This window comes from Hippopotamus amphibius, chromosome 10 (genome assembly GCF_030028045.1).
Source record: "Hippopotamus amphibius kiboko isolate mHipAmp2 chromosome 10, mHipAmp2.hap2, whole genome shotgun sequence".
Lineage (NCBI taxonomy): Eukaryota > Metazoa > Chordata > Mammalia > Artiodactyla > Hippopotamidae > Hippopotamus > Hippopotamus amphibius.
The window spans coordinates 101,732,423-101,755,144 of NC_080195.1; the positions used below are offsets into that span (position 1 = coordinate 101,732,423).

The 22,722-nt window shown below is 36.6% G+C and overlaps 1 protein-coding gene across 1 annotated transcript; it reads left to right on the forward strand.

Annotated features, from left to right (window-relative positions):
- The first annotated feature begins 6,019 nt into the window (after positions 1-6,019).
- Positions 6,020-17,174, forward strand: N6AMT1 (N-6 adenine-specific DNA methyltransferase 1). Its single transcript, XM_057697704.1, has 6 exons — positions 6,020-6,161; positions 8,501-8,587; positions 9,305-9,395; positions 13,017-13,100; positions 15,465-15,606; positions 16,602-17,174. The coding sequence occupies exons 1-6, from the start codon at positions 6,028-6,030 to the stop codon at positions 16,706-16,708; spliced, it is 645 nt and encodes a 214-aa protein (XP_057553687.1). The 5' UTR covers positions 6,020-6,027; the 3' UTR covers positions 16,709-17,174.
- The last annotated feature ends 5,548 nt before the right edge of the window (positions 17,175-22,722 follow it).

The following is a 22,722-nucleotide window of genomic DNA, read 5'->3' on the forward strand; positions in this document are numbered from 1 at the left end:
TCGGGGCACCATGCCTCAACCAAGTTGACACATAAAATGAACCATTGCACATATAGATGTACATATGGATACGCATCTCCTACCTTGAGTCTTTCAGAAAACCAAAAATAAATATTCCCAGGGTCAAAATTAAATTATCTATAAAAGGAATAAGACAAATTGGCATTACATCTCAGCAGCAACACTGGATGTTAGGAAGACGTTGGAGAAATATTTTCAAAATTTTATGGGAAAATGATTCTTTTTTTAATTAATTAATTAATTAATTGGCTGTGTTGGGTCTTCATTGCTGCACTCGGGCTTTCTCTAGCTGCGGGGAGCAGGGGCTGCTCTTCATTGCGGTTTGTGGGCTTCTCATTGTGGTGTCTTCTCTTGTTGAGGAGCACCTGCTCTAGGCGCGGCGGGCTTCAGTAGTTGTGGCATGTGGGCTCAATAGTTGTGGCTCGTGGGCTCTAGAGCACAGGCTCAGTAGTTGTGGTACAAGGGCTTGAACCCATGTCCCCTCCATTGCCAGGCAGATTCTTAACCACTGTGCCATCAGGCAAGCCCCCAGGAAAATGATTCTTAACCTAGAATTCTTTATACACACAAACTACTTCTTAGGTTGAAGAATGAAATAAAGATATTTGGGATATTACCATCAGTAACCATTAATAAAGGATGTATTTCAGCCAAATATGAGTCCTAAGAAAAAACATACGATACTATAAATGTGTGGATCAGAGAGCCAGTAAAGTCTTTAAATTACAATCACTGTTAGCTGTTTTTAAAAAGTCAAAAGTATCATCTGAATTCTCAGATGATCTCAACATGGGAAATGTGTTAGGAGACATTAAGAGAAACAGAGGTGAAAGCATGCTAAAATTTTTATCTTTATTAAGAGCGGATATTATGCTGATCAATGGGAACACCATGAGAACATGATGTCTGTGTGTGTGTGTGTGTGTGTGTTTCAAAGTTTAAGGGTGAAAAAATTACATTGGTAAAAGAACTAAGGCATAGTAAGAAAATGGAAACAAAAAGAAAGCAGTGTTTGTTCTCAACCTTAAGCAAGGTTGTATTCACAACAAAAAGCAGTAAGCAAGACAAAGACATTTTATAGTAAACATAATCCTCAATTAAGATGTATTGATCATAGGGGTTTCCCTGGTGGTGCAGTGGTTAAGAATCCGCCTGCCAATGCAGGGGACACGGGTTCAAGCCCTGGTCTGGGAAGATCCCACATGTCGTGGAGTACAACTACTGAGCCTATTCACTAAAGCCGGCTCCCTGCAACTAGAAAAAGCCCACATACAGCAACAAAGACCAAACGCAGCCAAAAAGTAAATAAATAATTTTTTTTTAAAAAGTATTGATCATAAATATCAATGACCCAAATGGTATATTATGAAAGTTCAAAAACCAAAAGCTACCAAAAAATATATAAGTAGACAGAAGCACGCTAATAATGAAAGACTTCTGATTGTGTCAATTTTAAACAATTAAATCATCTCATTCAGGCCACAAAAAAATCACGTAGATATAAAATAAGATTCTAGAAGATCTAAAGCCATAACTAATAAGGTAGATCCAATTAATATAGTGAAGTCTATACTTCAAAACCAGAACATAAACATTCTTTTCAAGAGCAGAGAGTGGGAAAGACATTTCTAAGCACAATGCAAGAATCAGAAGCTTTAAAAGTAGATTCAATAAATATTTTTAAATATCTGCATAGCAAAAAATACTGAAGAACAAAATCAAAATGCAATAACAAACTGAAGGTAAATAATAACCAAACATGTGAAAGACTTCTACGTAGCACACAGTTTGTGGGTTTTGCCCAGCATCCATATCGGCACCACAGTTTTGCTCTGGTGGATCATTCTGGCTCTCTGGCTATGTTGAGGCCCCCCCACCCCAGGCCCCGGTCCCAAGAGAGGTGGGGGGAGATCATGTCATCTGCCTGGCCACAGGATCAAGTCAATCACTAGCACATGACCTACTCAGAGCCAATCTGAAAAAGTGAATGATAAGGACTTTTGCGCAAGCCAATTGGAACAAAAGACTTCCACTGAATTCAGTGGTGTGAAGCCGTAAAGATGCAGCCATCTCAGGACTTCCCTGGTGGTCCAGCAGTTAAGACTCCACGCTCCCAAAGCAGGGGGCCAGGGTTTGATCCCTGGTCAGGGAACTAGAACCTGCATGCCGAAACTAAAGATCCCCCATGCTGCAACAAAGATCCTGCACATGGCAACGAAGATCCCACGTGCCACAACTAAGACCCGCTTCAGCCAAATAAATTAATTAATTAAAAAAAAAAGATGCAGCCATCTTGGTACCAAAAGGAGGATTAGCCTGAGAATGAAACTGAAGAGGCAAAACTAAGGAATGAACCCCAGGGCCATATATTGGTGCCTAAATAGATTAGACAGAAATAATCAGAATGCTCAATGTCTTCAAATATATTGGAGTGGGATGGTGGGCAGGCATGGGGTAAACAATTGGAAGAGACTTAGAGGCTGAACTTTGATAAAGTAAAAAAGTAGTTGTCACTAGGTGTTGTGGGTTGAATTGTATTCCCCCAAAAGATATGTTGAGTTCCTAAACCATCCACCCACTCCCACCCCTTGTGTATGTGCCCTCATTTGCAAACAATCTTTCCAAATACAATCAAGTTAAAGTGAGGTCACACTGGAATAGGTAGGGCCCTAAATCTAATGACTGGTGTCCTAATAAGGAAAGATTAGGAGATACAAAGATATACAGGGAAGAAGGCCATGTGAAGACTAAGGCAGAGATGGGAGCTATGATGCCACAAGCCAAGGACGGTCAAGGATTGCTGGTAACCCCCAGAAGCTAGAAGAGGCAAGGAAGGATTCTTCCCTACAGGCTTCACTGAGACCATGACCCATCCAACACCTTGATTTTGAGCTCCTCACCTCCAGAACTATGGGAGAATAAATTTCTGTTGTTTAAAACCCCTTCATTTGTGGTAATTTGTTATGACAGAACTAGGAAACTAATACACTAGATAATTATTTTTTTAATTTTTATTGAAGTATAGTTGATTTACAATGTTTCAGGTACACAGCAAAGTGATTCAGTTACAAATGTTTTTCTTCTTTTTCAGATTCTTTTCCATCATGGGTTATTATAAGATATTGAATATAGTTTCCTGTTCTATACAAGAAGTCCTTGTTGTTTATCTTTTTTATATATGGGAGTGTGTATCTCTTAATCTCATACTCCTAATTTATCCCTTTTCCCTCCCCTTTGGTAACTATAAGTTTGTTTTCTATGTCTGTGAGTCTATTTCTATATTGTAAATAAGCTCATTTGTATCATTTTTTTAGATTCCACCTATCAATGATATCATATGATATTTGTCTTTCTCTATCTGACTTCACTCAGTATGAAAATCTCTATGTCCATCCATGTTGCTGTAAATGGCATTATTTCATTCTTTTTAATGGCTGAGGAATATTCCATTGTATATATGTGCCACATCTTCTTCATCCATTCACCTGTTGATAGACACTTAAGTGGCTTCCATGTTTCGACTGTTGTAAATAGTGCTGCTGTGAGCACTGGGGTGCATGTATCTTTTTGAATTAGAGTTTCCTCCGCATATATGCCCAGAAGTGGGGTTGCTGCATCATTTGGTAATTCTATATTTAGGTTTTTTTTGGGGGGGGGGGGTTAATCTTTATTGGAGTATAATTGCTTTCCAGTATTGTGTTAGTCTCTGCTGTACAACAAAGTGAATCAGCTATATGTATACATATATCCCCATGTCCCCTCCCTCTTGAGCCTCCCTCCCAACCTCCCTATCCCACCCCTTTAGGGCTTCACAAAGCATCAAGCTGATCTGCCTGTGACTAGATAATTATTAATTTAAGGAAAAGCAAAAAGTTGTGCAAGAAAGCAAGTGTAACTGGAATAATAACATTTGTTTTTAGTACCATTTATATAAACAGAATAATGTAAAAAAATCATGATATAATTATATTGAGAAGATGGAGAGAGAGGGGGTGCCATTTACATTTGTTTAGTTGAGGCAGGAGAATTAAATTCCTTCCTTCCATCATGGGAACTTTACCTTCTACCATGGGAACTCAACAGATAACATGGAAGTTGAGAAATCACTTTATAAAATATATGCATGAAAGTTGAGAAATCATTATAAGTTTGGTATATGGAGATACAGGAATAAATGGCCAAAGAAACAGCTAAAAGTTGAAAACAGGCACCCTGGGAGATGTGACATGAGAAATTGGGTGTTGGGGTGCCAGAGTGGATTTTTTTTTCAAAATATATCATGCAGAATTACTCGGCCTACGCATGTTAGCAATCTTGATACGACTAAAAACAAAATCAAAAAGGAAATCTTTTAAAAAATGAACACACAATTCACAAAGGAAAAAACTCATATGATGAAAATATGAACACATGCCTAACCTCAGTTAGCAATTAGAACAATTTAATTTAAAATAAAAAATAAATCTAACAGTATTAAATTAAATATTAAAATCTGCCACAAAGAAGTGGTAGAAATATAAATAAGTACAATTAGTTTGGAGGGAAATTCAGAAATTCAAAAATGCCTAGTAAAACTTAAAATGTGTATACATTACAACCTTGCTGATCCACTCTGGATTGAATCCCAGCAAATTTCTGTAAAAGACCAGAAAAAGCAATGTTTAAGAAAGTTAATTACAGTGTTGTTCATAATAGCATAAACCTGGAAAAAACTAAAAATGTTTATCAGTTGATACTTATCCACTCCAGAGAGAAACTGTTTTATATTTTCAAAGAATAAAAAACTGTAATGTCAATTAAGAGGAGTAAACTAATTTCACATATTAAAACACAAATCTCAGATGTCAAGTGAAAAGGAAATTTGATGAAAAATATGTCCAACCTATTACCAGATATACAAATATGAAAACACATAAACCAGCTAATTGTCTATGAATGTAAGAATAAGAGCATAAAAAACATGGTTAGACATATACTAAACGGATACTAAATCCATGGAAGTAGTTACTTTGGATTGAGGATTACAAAATGGAACTGAAGGTGAATACAAAAAGAACACCCACTTCCTTTGTAATATTACAGCTCTTATATTTTTAAGCTATTTTAAGGAAACAGAAAATACTACCAATTGTCAATTCTGGGTGGTGGGTATTCAAGGTTTTTAAAAATATTATCCAAATACATTGTATTTTTACTTTTCAAATATAAAAAACTAGATGTAAATATGTTTTATTGAGAAAGAAATTTCAAAAATTGACTCAAAAACAATGCAAATACCTGAAGAGTCTAATAACTATAGAGGATTCCCCAAAACACCAGAGAACCACCCACTAAAAAAGGCACCAAGCTCAACTGGTTTTATGGGTTTTACCAAACCCTCCAGAAATAATGTCCTAAGGAAGCATAACCCTGATACAACACAGAGCTAGATTATTAGCATTCCAAATTCAGCAGTGTATTAAATAAGAGAAAAATGCATCGTCTTGCTTGAGTGAGGTTTATATCGTAAAAAGAGAGCGTTCATGATTCAACATCAGGAAGGCAATTTTTGTCATATACCACAAAAAATGAAATAAGGAAAAAATCTTAATCTTAAGGCTCAACGTTGAAAGTTCAATGGAGGTAAAGAAAAAATAAGGTTAAATTTAGTAACCATTACGTTAGGTATTTTTTCAAATCTTTGCAAACTAGGAATACGCGAAGACTTCTCAAAGTAGAATAAAGAGAGAAAACATTCCCCTTACTCAAAAACAATAGAGGCTGCCTCTATCCGGTGCTAGTCCATAAAATAAAACAAATTTTAATTTTCTAAAGAAGAAAGCAAACGTCACTAGTTGCAGGTTATGTAACTGTCTAACTAGAAATTCCGAGAGCATCTACGGACTAACCATAAGCGAAGCGACTCTCCGCCCCCTGGTGCCCCGCCCCCACTGCCGGGCCTGCGCCCTTGCACGTACGCATGCGCGATTTTGGCGGGCGCCTGCGCGTGGGCCGGAGGAGAGAAAGATGGCGGCCTCGCGCTTCCCCACGCCGCTGTACGGACATGTGGGCCGCGGCGCCTTCCGCGACGTGTACGAGCCCGCGGAGGACACGTTCCTGCTTCTGGACGCGCTGGAGGCGGCGGCAGCCGAACTCACGGGGTGCGAGGAGGGCGAGGGTCCCCGCGGGAGAGGGCTCGGGAGTCCTGGAGAGGCGGCGGCGGCGGACCAAGGCAAGGACTGTCGCCGCCCTCCCCGAGAGGGGGCGGTATCGGCCCCCTTGGCGACAGTTGACACCAGAACGCCGTAACTGAGGATTTTCCCGTGGATACGCGTACTCAGTGTAGCAGGGATCTGTCCGCTTTTGCCAAGGTGGTGTTTTGCTTTCAGGAGCTCCATGCTTCCTTACCACGCCAGGATGTATCTTCCTATCAGCGGTTAACTGAAGAGCATAAGCCCCTCAGAGTAGCAATATTATAACACGTTCAAAAACAAAACATTCTGAAAACGCTGCGTCTTAATATTGCAAGTTTTAGTCAGTATCAGTGCCGCACGGTGTTAATTTACTCAGTACGTAAAAGCATCCTCTAGCAGTGGAAAGGCACAGAAAGGAAATGAAGTTGTAAGATATTGGAGTAGGGGAGTGTATTTAAACTCACTGAATAGCATACTCGGCTATCTAGCAACAGCCAGTTAGCCACATGTGACTACTGAGCACTTGAGATGTGACTACTGAGCACTTGAGATGTGACTAGTACTGGATTTTTCATTTATCTGTAAAAGAATTTAAAGTTGCATGCAGCTAGCTGCCTATAGAATATACCCTGGCTCCTGATAAGTATTAAAATTGATTTGTTGAAGTGCTCATATAAGTTTTAAGTTAATAATATAAAAAGTGAACACCTACATTGTCTTTTTTTAAATGAAAGAAAGTTGGGTAGTTAGATTTATTTAAAGATCAGGAGTTGAAATGGGTTTTCTCATTGAAACAAACAGCTGTCAGGCTTCAGAGACCCATACTGTGTTTATTTATCCCTCTTGGTCAGATTTTTCCATATGTAAAATGCCCCACTATTATTAGTTTTTCATTGTAAACGATGGGACTTTTGGATTTACTGGAATATAGAATGGAACAGTACTGTTTTATAACTAGTCTTTTATAATCAAGATATCACAGAAAGATTTACAAGCACAAATTGCCTTGCAAAGTATGCAGTAAAAGGAGCTGATTTTGTTTTAAAGCCTTGGATATTTCTGGTCTTGGAATTTTAATTATTTATGAGGCCACAATAGTTATTTTCAAATAGAAGCCGCCTGGTAAGATTCAACAGACCTTCCTGCAGCATAGTAAAGGCTTGTCAGATGTGTGAAATGGTTCCAAAAGTGAGAAACCCCTGGAGTTTGTTGTTTTTGAATAGTTGTTTGGAAAGTTAGGTGCTTAGAGAGGCCCCTAAATCCCATCAAACCTATTTCTGTAATGGGAATAATTTGTGCCTTTGAGGTATATATAAGGTTATAGGGGGGCTTCCTAGGTGGCACAGTGGTTAAGAATCCACCTGCCAATGCAGGGAACACGGGTTCGATCCCTGCTCCAGAAAGATCCCACATGCCGCGGAGCAACTAAGCCTGTGTGCCACAACTGTTGAGCCTGCGCTTTAGAGCCCATGAGCCACAACTAGTGAGCCCATGTGCTGCAACTACTGAAGCCCTTGCACCTAGAGCCCGTGCTCTGCAACGAGAGAAGCCACGACAATGAGGAGCCCACACACCACAACAAAGAGTAGCCCCCACTCACGGCAACTGAAAGAAAGTCTGCACACAGCAAAAAAGACCTAACACAGCCAATAAAATTAATTAATTAATTAATTAAAAGATCATAGGGAAGGACAAATACAGTAGAATCAAAAATTATATTAATAGCATTCTTAAAAAGTATTATTAATATTCTAAGGACAGATACTTGGGTATTTTCCAGATTCAGTGTAGAGCTGTACAAATATGGAATTTTCTATTATCAGTAGAATGGGGGAACTTTTCTTTCTCTGGGATATGCTTATGGACTTATGAATTGCTTCAAAATGACAGAAAATGTCTTTCATAAATATTGTAATAATATCCTATCATTTTAGGAAATAACCAAACTAGGTGCTCCTTGTGGGAAGGACTGATGTCTTCCATATTAATATTTCCAACCCTAAATTAACATTCCATAGTTTATGGATTGTTTTATAGAAATTAGTTGAAAATTGCCTATTATATTACTATTTACAGACTTAAAATAAATTACGCACCCAAAAGTTTAACAGTTTTGAATTACGCAGTATTAAACAAGCACAAAGTGGTTGTCGGAAATCAACTTACTTGTAAATTTCTTTTATATTTCCATATATTTGTAGGTGACGGATGATGCTGGAGAAGTAGACATAAAAGTAGCACAAGTTATTGTCTGTGATGTGTATTTCAATACCACTACTAATATTTATTTTATTTTGTTTTTTTAGAGTGGAAATATGCCTTGAAGTAGGGTCAGGGTCTGGAGTGGTATCTGCATTCCTAGCCTCTATGATAGGTTCTCAAGCTTTGTACATGTAAGTATACAAATTCACCCACATCTTGGTCTAAGAGATTCACTGTGGATATGACTGCTTGAATGAAATCATTTTTGTAAGTAAATAACATGTATCTGATAGTGTCTATTTAAGTGTAAGTACTCAGGTGCAAATTATGCTTCCCTGAAAGTTACAACTGCCTGTTCAAAACCGAAACCATTCCATCATACTACATAATTATACAAGCAGCATAATTAGGTCATCTCTAAATTTGAATCTTTTTAGATAAATAATTTGATTATCAGAAAAAATTGTAAGTTATTAAAATTTCTCTTTAGAAGATTTGAGAACATAGAAAATATAAAGAAGAAAATAAAAATCACCTATAAATTTTACCACATATGGTCCAACTGTTTCCTCTTTTTTTTTTTTCATTCCCTATGTTTTTTCATTTAATATTGTATGGTGAGCATTTTCCTTTTAAATTTCATTTTTGGTAGCTGCATAGTATTCCTCCACTGGATTCATAATTTAATAAATTCCTTCAGGTATGTGTGCATGTAGGTGTATTCTACTCTTGGACATCACATCAATATTATCTTTTTCATCAATATAACAAATCAGTTCTTTTTTTATTCACCATTATTAAAGCATTCCAATTTTTTTTATAAATCTAGTTTATGTAAAAGGAGTATAGTATTCTTTGAATTTTTGTCCATAGACACAGAATATAGTTTTTTTCTTTTCTGTTTGTAGGTGCACTGATGTCAACCCTGAGGCAGCAGCATGTACCCTGGAGACAGCACGCTGTAACAAAGTCCACATTCAACCAATAATTACAGATTTGGTAAGCTGTTAGTCCTTGTCCAGTACTGTAGTAATTAATTTTCTTTTCAAGTAAGTTAAGGTCAAGGTGATTTAGGTGAAAGAAACTTGAGTAATTAATTAACTTTTAACCCACTGAACAAAGTAAATTCTTGACTGATATAATCCATCTTTTCCACAATTCAAGGGAATTTCTATTGGCCTGTATCGATCAGGTATCTTAAAAGTCAGTGTTCAAACTGGCTTTAATAAAAAGAGTGAATGGCTTCAGGAACTCAAATGATGTTACGGGCATCTTTTTCTTAGTTCTAAACTTCTCTCTAGTGGCTGTAGTCATTAGCAGTCTTTCCCATCATGATAACAAGATGCTTGCATGTCTGTATCTTATTTCTCAGCAACATCACAGGGAAAGAAACACTTTATCATCAGTTACTCTAGCAGAAGCCCCAGAATGAGTACCATTTGTATCAACTTTGGTCATATGCCTGTCTCTCAAGGGGGATTAGAATATGCACATGGTTGCCTTGAGCCTGAGTCTCAGTCCCACTTGGCAGTTGGGTTGGGATAAACCCTACCCAAGCCACGTGGATAGTTTCCCCAGTGAAAGTCAAGGAGATGTAATCACAAGAAAAGTGGAATGGGTCCTGGACAGGTGAAAACAACAAATGACAACTACAGAACCACCATTTTAAGTAACATATCATACATTTTTCAGTTCCAGTTTTTAAAACATTTTACATGATATTAGTAAGATTTGGACAGTTTTGAACTTTTTTTCCTTTTTTAGTTGTAAATGTGAATGCCTTCTTGTAAGCAAAAATTATAATAGTATGTACCAGGTGAGCATAAGTATACAGTGCTTTCCATGCTTCTTGACCTGTATTATTCTTATACTGATAAGGGTATTGAGCTTCTCTCTTTTTTAAACTCACAAATGATTTTGCAGCTTAGAAGGAATAAAGCCAGAGATCTAAGAAATTCTGTACATATCACTAGAAGTTGTTACTGCCATTAAAAATTAGACTGTCAAGAAAGGCACTCAATCAGGGTGGTGATTTTGCTCTTTAAATTTTTAAAGTTGTTTTTATAATGTGTCCATAATTAGTATTAAATATATGGGTTTTTTTGAAAGAACAATAAAAGTTAAGAGGTACAAGGAATTCAGAATATCTATTTTTGTTAACAGAGGTAAGGGACGTTTTTGAAAGTCACATAACTAATAAAATGATAAATCCAGAACTTAGGCCCAGATCTTCTGAATCAAAATCTAGAGGTGTCACAGCTGTCTTAGAGCATGAGTGGTGGTAGTCAGCTCTAAAGCTGTCAGGATCCATTCTGTCAGTAATTGAAGCTGACCGTGATATTGAGTGTTGACAGGTGGCAAAGAAAGTAGGAAGAGGTAGGTATGAGCATAGGTATTGTGATCAGTTTACAAAACTCTTTACACTTGCTTGTATTCAGAACACTGAACATAGAGTCTCACAACTATCATATGAAAGAAAATCATTGTTTTGGATAACTGAGTTTAACTGTTCACAAAGTAGTACTTTCATTGTATTTCCTTTTTAGTTTTAGAAGAAAATCTTTTTCAAATATGTCTTATTCATTTCCTTACATTCTTGAAACAAAATGAACATAAATTTATCTTTTAGTGATTCAGGGTCATTAACATGAATATCAGTTATTATTCTGTACTATATGTGATAATGACTAAGGCTTATTCAGATGTTTCTGCCTTTACATTAAATAGCTGTAGCCTGCAGTGATTTTGAGTTTCTATTTTTTTCTCCTCTTTGTGTCTTTTCACTTGTTTTATGTTGTCATATTTCACTGCTAGCCATTGATAGCACTTCCTCTCTTATCTTTTTCTTTTTTTTTTTTTAAGAATTTTATTTGTTTATTATTTTTTGGCTGTGTTGTGTCTTCATTGATGCGTGCCGGCTCCCTCTATTTGTGGCAAGTGGAGGCTGCTCTTCATTGTGGTGTGCAGGCTTCTCATTGCAGTGGTTTCTCCTGTTGCAGTGCATGGACTCTAGGCGCAGGCTTCAGTAGTTGTAGCACATGGGATTAGCGGCTCTGCAGCATGTGGGATATTCCCAGACCAGAGATCAAACCTGTATCCCCTGCATTGGCAAGTGGATTCTTAACCACTGCGCTACCAGAGAGGTCCCTCTTCTTTCTTTTCATGTGCTTTGTGCTAGAATACCAAACAATTAATTTAAAACAAGTTAGACTTGTATTTAAATTTTGCTGTATGGATTTAAAACTTCTTGTCAGAGGCCTTTTTGCTCACTTCCAATTCTTAGGTTTAATTTAGTGCTATAAGACTATTCAAAAGCTAGATATGGATGAGTGAGAGATGCCTGTAATTAGACTTTATATCCAGTACACAGTGACTTTCTTATTTAAATCCTTTTTTAACTTATTAATTTTCTATTTATTTTAATATCCATTTGTTCCTTTATTTGAAATCCAGTACTGAAATGATTATTAGTTTATAGTACCTCAGGGCCATCATAGATAATTATAAAGCAAATTCTTTTTTAATTTCCTTACTCAACATTTCTAGAAAATTACATTTTTTAATTCTTTTTACAATAAGGAAACTTAATTTCTTTATGGAATTGAAAACAAAGCTTGTGGTTATTTCAAATGTACTTCCTCACTCTCCAATGTTATTACTAGGATGAATAGCAGATTAGCTAGTCATCTTTTTACTTGTAGAAGATACACCTGAATTACTTCCCCTCAAATGGTTATCTGTTTTCTTTTTAAATGAGTAAAGAAAGAAGTTACCTTTGAAGAATAACAGGGTTGGAATTTATGAGTGAGAGTCAGTATAAAGTAACAAGTGAAGGAAGTGGCTTTAGGCATGAGAACTCATCCAAATGTGGCATTTTTAATTTAAAGTGTCTGTGAAGATATAGGATGATGTCATCAGACACAGTTTTTTAAGTACTTGGTTATTTAATTCAATCAGAGGAATGCTTTGCATGGTATTTTGCCCTAAATATACTTTTTTCTTTAAACATACATTTTTCTTCTTCTATAGAAAGTTGCATCAGTTCAAATATTTATAAAATGCCAAACAACTGGTGTTTTGAGTGTCTCTTCCTGCTATTTTTAGTCCTTTCTTTCTTTAATATCTAATTATTGTAGCCAGTACATTTACAAGTAATTGAAGAAGTAGAAAGAAAAATAAAACTCCATCATCTGATATTTTTGTCATTCATATATGTTTTCTGTCATCTTGTAAAACATTCCCCTTGGTTAATGTTTAAGTTAGCAGCTATAACTTTAAAGTTGTGCACAAATCTATGTAGAATATATGAGAGCTTGCCTGCTTCTTATTTTGTCTCCTAAAAGCGAGTCCAGAGTGTAAGCATGTGAGCTGTTGAAGAGCAGAGTGTTCATTCGGGTAAATGGTTTATTTTCCTTATTTTTAGGTAAATGCATATAATCTTTATCTGAATGAAAATATAAAAATATTTATCTCCATTTATATCTTTAATTTGTCTCTCTAATACATTTTTCTCTAAAAACATGAGAGTATATTTAAAGATTGATTCATCTATCTATCCACCTACTTATTTACTTTTTCTGGGTCCAGCCTAAAATTCTGACTGTTTTGAACATTTTTTAGGTGGAAGGCTTGCTACCGAGATTGAAGGAAAAAGTTGATCTTCTGGTGTTTAATCCTCCTTACGTAGTGACTCCATCTGAAGAGGTAAGACATAACAAAATTTAATTTTATTATATTTTTATATTTTATATTTTTCTATTTTATTTTTGTTCTATTAATTTTCAGCTATTTTCTATCTAAAATCAAACGTACTTCATCATATGACATCAGTCAACTGCTAATAACACAGACTGCGCTGATTTCACTCCTAATTGTCAGTTATTGGATACTGTCAGTAGCATAGGAAAGGAACCTGAAGCTAATGAAATAGAAACTGTGGTCGATATCTATTCTTTAAAATCCCATCGAAATCAGGCCATGGTGTTTACATTCATGTATGTGTGTGTACCTTTATCATGAATAACAGATTTGCAAAACAAAATTTTTTTTAAAGATTTATTTAATTTATTTATTTATTTAATTTTGGCTGCATTGGGTCCTCATTGCTGCACACGGGCTTTCTCTAGTTGTGGCGAGCGGGGGCTACACTTCGTTGCAGTGTGCGGGTGTAGGCACGTGGGCTGTAGGTGCACAGGCTTCAGTAGTTGTGGCGCATGGGCTCAGTAGTTGTGGCTTTTGGGCTCTAGAGCACAGGCTCAGTAGTTGTGGCGCACGCGATTGAAACTGTGTCCCCTACATTGGCAGGTGAATTCTTAACCACTGCGCCACCAGGAAAGCCCCAAAACAAAATGTTTTTAATCAACCTTAAAAGGTCTTAGGTTTCCTCCTTTCACAGGTGTCAGGAAGTGAGGGTAGTGGGGAATCAATTCTCATTTCAGGTAGGAAAAAGATATAACCTTGAAATACAGGATTGTAAAATTTTCAGTAATAAAGAGGTAAACCATATTAACCATTTCCCAGTTTAAAGGAAGAGTGATTGAAGCAGACAAAAGTTTTGTAATGGACTAGCTAGCTTTCCTTTGAATTATTGTACCTATTTTATTCTTTGATAATCACTCTCTGGCAAGGCTGATAAATATTACATTCACCTCTACCAAGATGGGAAAGGTCTATGTTGCTGCTGTTACTACTAAGAAGTTGTTGCTTCCCTGATATATGAACTCATGTGAGAAAGAGTGTCACTGTCATAAGGTGAACAGCAGTTGAGGGAAGTGCAGCTTAATAAAATGCTTTAGGAAAGCACTATGGAAATAAATATCAAGAGTGACAAAAGGGGCTTCCCAGGTGGTGCAGTGGTTAAGAATCCGCCTGCCAATGCAGGGGACATGGGTTCGATCCCTGGTCTGGGAAGATCCCACATGCCGTGGAGCAAACTAAGCCCATGCGCCACAACTACTGAGCCTGCACTCTAGAGCCTGCAAGCCACAGCTATTGAGCCCATGTGCCACAACTACTGAACCTGCGTGCCTAGAGCCTGTGCTCCACAACAAGAGAAGCCAGCATAATGAGAAGGCTATGCACCACAATGAGGAGTAGCCCTCGCTCTCCTCAACTAGAGAAGGCCTCCATGCAGCAATGAAGACCCAATGTAGCCAATAAATAAATAAATTTTTTTTGAAAAGTGACAAAAATGTTTTACTCCAATAATCTCAGTCTTTGAGATCTAATTTAGGAGAATGATTAACAATAGAATAAAAATTGTAATTTACAAAAATATGTTTATTGCACCTTTATTTATGATGGCAAATAACATGAACTTATATATATAACAGAAGAGAAACAGTTAAGTAAGTCATGGTTTATCAGGTCTACAAACTACTGGGAAGACTAGTGAATGAGGAAGAGATTCTGGGAACGTGGTGACACGAATGGGCTCCCCTTCTCCCACATTCCTACTACTAAGCTATGTGCATAAGTAATTACATAGGTACTTGAGTGGGGGCAACGCCTTGAACTTTGTCACAGTTCCAACAGAAGGAGCTAGTGTCATAATTTCCATTAGCTGAGCAGTTACCTGGAGAGCAGGGTTAAATGTGGCACAATAGAGATTTCCTGGAGCTTGAAAACATGTTTGACGATGTAAAACATTAGGAGTTTCTTCCTAGTTGTTCTATATTAAATATAAGAATTTAAACATTGTATTAAATAGTATCACTATTATTATACCACATTATTATGTGCAGAACACTGTTCTCAAACTTTAAATATATTTCCTTGTTTATTCCTAATGGACAAAAATAATATTTTATCATTTTCCTAATTTTACAGTTAAAACTGTTGTTTTTCTAATTTTACAGATAAGAGAGGGAACTAATTCCTCAAGATTACAGACTTATGTAAGGTCACACAATGGTGGGGCTCAGATTCGATTTTACTGCTGCCTCCTCATCAGTAGTAAAAAATATATGTATATACCTGTTTGGTGAGCGTTACTTGTCAGAAAGATTCAGTTATTTTAATGTAACTTGACTTAAGTCGCAACAGAACACTTTTTCTAATTGGTCACAGATAGGGAATCACGGGATAGAGGCAGCTTGGGCTGGTGGCAGAAATGGTCGTGAAGTCATGGACAGATTCTTTCCACTGGCTCCAGAGCTCCTGTCACCAAGAGGACTGTTCTATTTAGTCACCATTAAAGAAAACAAGCCAGGTAATGCAGATGAGTTTGTCTTCTAACCGTTTACTTTGCTGGAATCAAGAGGAGAGAGATTTTTAAGAGGTAGATTTTTCTGATTTTAAAGAGTATTGTGTTTTTTGGAGGGAGGGGGGAGTTTTTCCCTTAATTTACCAACTAATATTCAAATACAGAGTCTATAATTTCTCCTTCTAACACCTCACCCTCAATACTGTGAATTTCCTCTCTATTTTATAGTCTTTATGTCTTTGACAGTTCTGCTGTATACTCTTCAGTTCATCTGAAGTTTTATCATGAAAGGTATCTCCTGATAATGATTTTTATATCTTGGTTTTCAGATTACTCGGTAACAAAATTGATCATAATCTTTCTTCTCTTTTTTGTACATCAGGTTTGATTTTTATCTTATATGTTATATTCTCTGCCCCTCATATCACATCATACTTACTAGGGTTTTTGGTTTGGTTGGTTTTGGGGGGTTTTTTGTGTGTTTTCGGTTTTTTGTAACCCCAGTTTCTTGGCTTCGTCTTTTTAGTGTTACTTATTTACAAGGGGAAGGTTTTTCTCTTTTCAATACTCAAAAGAAATAAGCTACTTCATTTACTACCACTTGTCAGTGTCACTGTGTGATTTGCACATACCCTTGTTGGCATTTTTCATCCAAAAGGAGGGATATAAGGCAGAGATTAGAGCCATGCAACTAAAAAATGAATCACTTACTGTAGTAGCAGGTATGATTAATGTTTCTCTTGAGTCCAGAGTAGGCTACTATAAAGCAGTCATTCAGTCTAATTAGAATTCTCAGCAACACCCTGAAAATACAAGGTGCTCTCATCTGTCTAAAGTCCAAGTTCACTTTAATAGAAATTACATGGTATACACTGTTTTCCCAGATAAATAGAATTTGTAAATAGTCTGTGTTTATCATCTTATTAGACTGTTTCGTGATCATACACACTTCACCAAATGATTTAATTGGATGTTACCATTTGTTTTAATTTTCATTTTAGAAGAAATTTTGAAAATAATGAAGACAAAAGGTCTACAAGGGACCACTGCACTTTCCAGGCAAGCAGGCCAAGAAATCCTTTCAGTCCTCAAGTTTACCAAGTTGTAATCTGCAGTGGGTGCTATTTAAAGCTGAATGCATTTAGCATATTTTGAAACTGAAGTCCTGTCTTACTTAATAAGTAAAATTGTCAGAAATTTGTCTTGTAGAAAAAGGCAGAAGAGTAGGGCATTTCCTTTTACCCAGGAATCAAGCCTACAGAAATATTTGCACAAATGCAAGTAAATATATATATTTACATATATATATAATATGTGGAGAATATATAATAAAAAAGTTATATTTAATTATATATGAAGGGGTTCGTGAGGTACTGTTGAGTAGTGAAAAAAAGCAAGTTACAAAATATTGTTAACCTATATGTATATTTTTGAAAAACTAACAAAGAAGGTTTGTATGTATGTGTATATAAGAAATTCTCAAAAGGTAAATAACGGGAATAGAGGAACTTTCATTCTTTTGTGTTGGGATTTGTACAGTGATAATGTATTCTGTAATTAAACCAAATTTTTTATTTAACCATGTTTTAAGTTTACTTGCTTATTGTCTCCATTCTCTTTCTATTATTTAGAATGGCTTCTGCCACCATTCTTCTCCCCGGTCACATTTTTCCTGCCTTTTATCCTCTATCATATATTTGTTTTATTCTCGCATATATATTGCAAACTGCTTTTATTTCTTCTTAGATCAGGGAGAGTTGTATGTAAATAAACTCAGCTCTCAATCACATTTTTAAGAGCCCATGTGTACTTTCAAGAAATATCAGATTACCTTTACTAAATTTAGGAACCTCTTCTGTAACTTCCCCACCATTTAAAATATACAGCTGACCTTTGAACAACACGGGTTTGAACTGTATGGGTCCACTTATACGCAGATTCAATGAAGACAATCAGTGGTTGGTTAAATCCCCAGATGCTGTGGAGGGCTGAGTGTAGAGTTATATGTGGATTTTTGACTGCAAGGAGGGTCAGCGCCCTAAACCCTGTGTTGTTCAAGGGTCAACTGTATTTATCAAAATCAATTAGCAGGGCTGTGTAGGACCAGAGTGAGAGGAATCTAGAATTTATTTTTAATTTGGCTACATTCAGAATCACCTGAGGAAGTTAAGGATTGTACATTCCTAAACCCCACCATAAACCCATGGAATACTCTGCTGACCAGACCTAAAAACCGTATCTTTTAAAATGTACTTCTCAACATTCTTGAAGGCAGCCTGTCAAGTTTTAGAACTGTTGCTTTAAATAGCATTCTCATTAAATCCTCAGGACAATCCATAGAAAGAGTAGAATTATCCTCCTTTGATGTTCAGAAAGGTTAAATAATTTGTTTGAAGAAACACAGTAGTAAAGGGTGAAAATAGTATGGCAACACTTCTAACACAGAGCTGACTCCAAAAGCTGTCTTTTCGTTTGTTTATGCTGCTTTCAGCAGCAAAAATGTCAAAATTAGTATTTACTTAAGTGTGATATCTGTAAATAAATTTCCATTCCCAGAAACAATGCCATCTGAATGAAGTCTTATAATAAATAACCTCATATCCCAGGAGAAAAAATAACCTTAGAATTTTATTGTGGGCTTATAGTCATAGCTTTGGGGAATGAAGACTTGAATACTTTTTTCAAATAATATTTGAAATACTTTTAAATTACTATAGAGGACTTCTATCAATATAGGAGACTAAACATAGAAATGCTACGTAAAAGACACCGACGACTTCACATACATAGCTGTTACACACTGAACTGCGTGCGCACCCGCCCATGCCCCCGCCCCCCACCCCCTGCCCCAAACATGACCAGTAAATCCATATGTTGAAGCCCTAATCCCTCGTACCTCAGAATAGAACTATATTTGGAGATAGGGCCTCAGAAGAGGTTGTTAAATAAAACGAGGCCATTAGAGTGGGCCCTAATCTAATCTGATCAATGTCAGGAGATTAAAAGACACCAGGGATTCTTGCACTCAGAGGAAAGACCATGTGAGGACACAGAAGGTAGCCACCTGCAAGCCAAGGAAAGAGGTCTGAGGAGAAAACCTGCCGTTACATTGATCTTGGACTAATAGGCTTCAAAACAGGAAATAAATGTCCGCTTTTGAAGCCATTCAGCCTGTGTATTTTTGTCATGTCAACCCTAGCAAGCTAATAGCCAAAGACAGGGAAATACCCACCTTCTGCAGTCAATTAGAGGGAGGGAGAAAAAAATCCCAGAGTTGGTTGCCCAAGGCATACAGATAACTGGAGTTGTTATATAGAGTTTTGAAATGTTTAAAGAGTTAACAATCACAAAGAAGACACACAAGAAGATAGTGTTTGGAAAGAATAAACTCTAGGCAATATTTAAAAATGAGAAATAAAATTCCTGAAATCAAAAACCATGTGGAGAGGATAAAAAGACAGCTAACGAGAATGAACTGAAATAAATTCACAGAATGTAGCTCAGAGAGACAAAAAGAGAAAATAGAAAGGAAAATAATGATTATGGAAGATAGAATGAAAAGGTCTAGCAAAACAAGAATCTCCAAAAGAATATGAGACTATTTGAAAAGGTAATGGCTAATGTTTTTCCAGAACTGACATTTTAAAAAGAAGATGAGGGACTTCCCTGGTGGCGCAGTAGTTGAGAGTCTGCCTGCCAGTGCAGGGGATTCGGGTTCAATCCCTGGTCCAGAAGGATCACACATGCCACAGAGCAGCTAGGCCCGTGTGCCACAGCTTCTGAGCCTGCACTCCAGAGCCCACAAGTCACAGCTACTGAAGCCCAAGCACCTAGAGCCCATGCTTCACAACAAGAGAAGCTACTGCACTGAGAGGCCCCCACACTGCAACAAAGAGTAGCCCCAGCTGGCCACAACTAGGGAAAGCCCAGGTGCAGCAACAAAGACCCAATGCAGCCAAAAAGTAAATAAATAAATTTATATAAAAAAGAAAAGAATCCTGGAAGCAAAAAATGGATAAAGGACAAGCCACACGTAGACATATAGTAGTGATATTGCAAAACATCAAAGGCAAAGAGACCTTAGAAGGCAAAAGAGAAAGGCAGACCACTATTAAGCAGAGGTTGGCAAACTGTGTTTGTAAATAAAATATTAGAACACAGCCACATCCATTCATTTCTGTATTGTCTGTGCCTGCTTTGGCCTTCAGTGGCAGAGTTGAGTAACTGCAACAGAGACCATAGAGACCATATGGCCCACAAACCACAAAATATTTACTATTTGTTCTTTTAATATGTTTGCCAACTTCGCTATAAAGGAACTATAATTAAAACAGCAACAGAGTTGTTAAAAACAGCAACAGTGGAAGCCAGAAGCAAGTGGAGTAAGATCTTCAAAACGTTGAGGGTAGTGGTCCACCTATTTTGTTCCCAGCAAAACTCTCACAAGAGAGCTTTTAAAAAGTAACATTTACAGGTAAAAAGGAGTTTACCAACAAGAGATCACAGTACAGGGACTTCTAAAAATATACTTCAGGAAAAAGAAAAAACATCCCAGAAGTCTCAAATGGAAAAAATTACCGATGGCAAATAAAATGAGAAATACGTACATAAATGGCAACAAACATTATATAAAATACTGCTAGTAATTATAGTGTGATTTAAGAGATTTGAAAATAGAAATAATAAATAGTGAACAGTTGTATATAAATTAGGTAGGGCATTTTGATTAGGATGAACGTGTTCTAAATTCTTTGCAATGTTCAGGAGGTAAGGATAGTACTTAAATTAACATCTATGTGTGGTAGACTGAAGAATAGCCCCCAAAGATGTCCACGTTCTAATCCCTAGAACCCTGTGAGTGTTATTTTATATGGCAAAAGGAATTTAGCAGAAGTGATTAAGGATTTTGAGATGGGAAGATTATCCTGGATTAGCCAGGTGGGCCCTAAGTGTAATCACAAGTGTATTGTAAGAGAGAGGCAGAGGGAGGTTTTAATACGAAAGAGGAGACGGTATTATGACGATGCTGCTGGCTTTGAAGATGGAACAAGGGACCGTGAGCTAAAGGATCGCAAGCAACCCTGGAAGCTAGAAAAGGCAAGGAAATGATTCTCCCCTAAAGCCTCCCAAGGGAGTGAGACCCTGCTGACACCTTGATTTTGGCCCAGAGAACCCCATTTCAGACTTCTGGCCACCAGAACTGCAAGAGAATAAATTCTTGTTGTAAGCCACTGAGGTTATGGTAATTTGTTCCAGAAATATAGGAAACTAACACAGTATGGTCAAAGTTCAAAGGTAACCACCAAAATAGGAGAAATAGGAGAGGAAAACAGCAAATTATAAAACAGCCTCAATTGAAAAAAAGACAGAAGGCGGGGTGGGGGCAAGTCAAAGGTAAAGTGATATAATTTAGAATATCTCAGTTATCCAAGTAGTTGAATTAAACTCACTAGCTAGAAGAAAAATGTCATATTTTTTTTTTATTTCAATTATAGAATGATTCTAAGAGACTTACCTGAAGCATTTTAAGATTGGAAATAAAAGGATGGGAAAAGATATATTAGACAAATCAACAAGCTGAGATAGCTGTAGTAATAGTTGATTATAGTGGGTTGAATAGTGTTTTCCCCCAAATTCACATCCATCCAGAACCTGTAAATGTGACCTTATTTGGAAATAGGATCTTTGCAGATGTAATCAAGTTAAGATGACGGCATACTGGACTAGAGTGGGCCCTAAATCCAATATGACTGGTGTCTTTGTAAGAAGTAGGACATTTGGATGTAGAGACCTAGGCACAGGGAAAATACCACATGAAGATGAGGCAGAGATTGGAATGATGAGCCTACAATCCAAGGAATGCCGAGGATTGTCGGCAAATACCAGAAGCCGGAAGAGGCAAGAAAGGATTCTTCCCTAGAGCCTCCTTCATAGGGTGCATGGCCCTGCTGACACCTTGACTTCAGACTTCTAGGCTCCAGAACTTTGAGAGAATCAATTTCTATTGTTTTAAGCCACCCAGTTGTGGTATTTTGTTACAGCAGCTCTGGGGCGCTAATACACTGACACTGAGTCTAAAAGCATTATTAGGGATAGAAATGGACACTAAAGAATGATAAAAGATATTCAGGCAGATATTTGCAGTTATGAACATGAATGCAACTAGTGAAAGAGCCTCATACTGTACACAATAAAAATAGAAATGCAAGTGTAAGTTGACAGATCTATCATACAGGAAGATTTCAAATTCCCTCACAGTTACTTCATCATCAAGGAGATTAAAATATATATATATAAAGTTAGAATATTTTAATAATAGAAATATTTGATTTATTGACTAATGTAGAACTCTGGAGCTAACAATTAGACATGAGCACACATAGGAATGTTCACAAATATAATTACATATTAGGCCAAAAGTAAGTCCCTGTAACAATCAGACAGTATCATATAGCCCATATTCTCTGACTATAAACCAATTAGGTTATAAATCACTAATAAAAAGGTAAATTTTAAAAATCTTCATATATTTGTAAAGTTTAAAACATACTTCTAAATAATTCATAGGTCAAAAAGTAAGAGATAATGGGCATTTTAAAAATAACTGAATAATATGAATATTTCAATATCAGAATTTAGGGAATTCAGTGGAAGTAAAACTTAGGAAATCTACAGCCTTGAATGCTTAGAAAAGAAAAGAAGAAAGGCTTAGAATAAATATACTAGGTGTCCAGTTTGAGAAGCTAGAATTAATTTTTTAAAAAATAGAAAAATGGGCAATATGATAAAGATGAAAGCAAATATAGATTTTATATTTATTTATTTATTTATTATTCATTTATGTATTTATTTAGGGCTGCACCACGCGGCTTGTGGGATCTTAGTTCCATGACCAGGGATGGAACCTGGGCCCTCGGTGGTGAAAGCCACGAATCCTATTCCCCCAAAATTGATTTTAGACGAAAGATACAATAATATAATGTTAAGGGCAAATATTTGAAAAATGAGAAGTTCTGACTATATTGATAATGAAAAAGAGAAGTTACAAACAAAAAAATATGAACACTTGGATGCCCCAATAATTTTTGTTTATTATATATTGCAACCCACTGTGTATGCAGG

Excerpts from the sequence above, each read along its gene's own strand:
- N6AMT1 (XM_057697704.1), top strand. The coding sequence starts at position 6,028 with ATGGCGGCCTCGCGCTTCCCCACGCCGCTGTACGGACATGTGGGCCGC. Across the intron at positions 9,396-13,016 it reads AACCAATAATTACAGATTTG|GTGGAAGGCTTGCTACCGAG; the intron begins GTAAGCTGTTAG and ends AACATTTTTTAG. Across the intron at positions 15,607-16,601 it reads CATTAAAGAAAACAAGCCAG|AAGAAATTTTGAAAATAATG; the intron begins GTAATGCAGATG and ends TTTTCATTTTAG.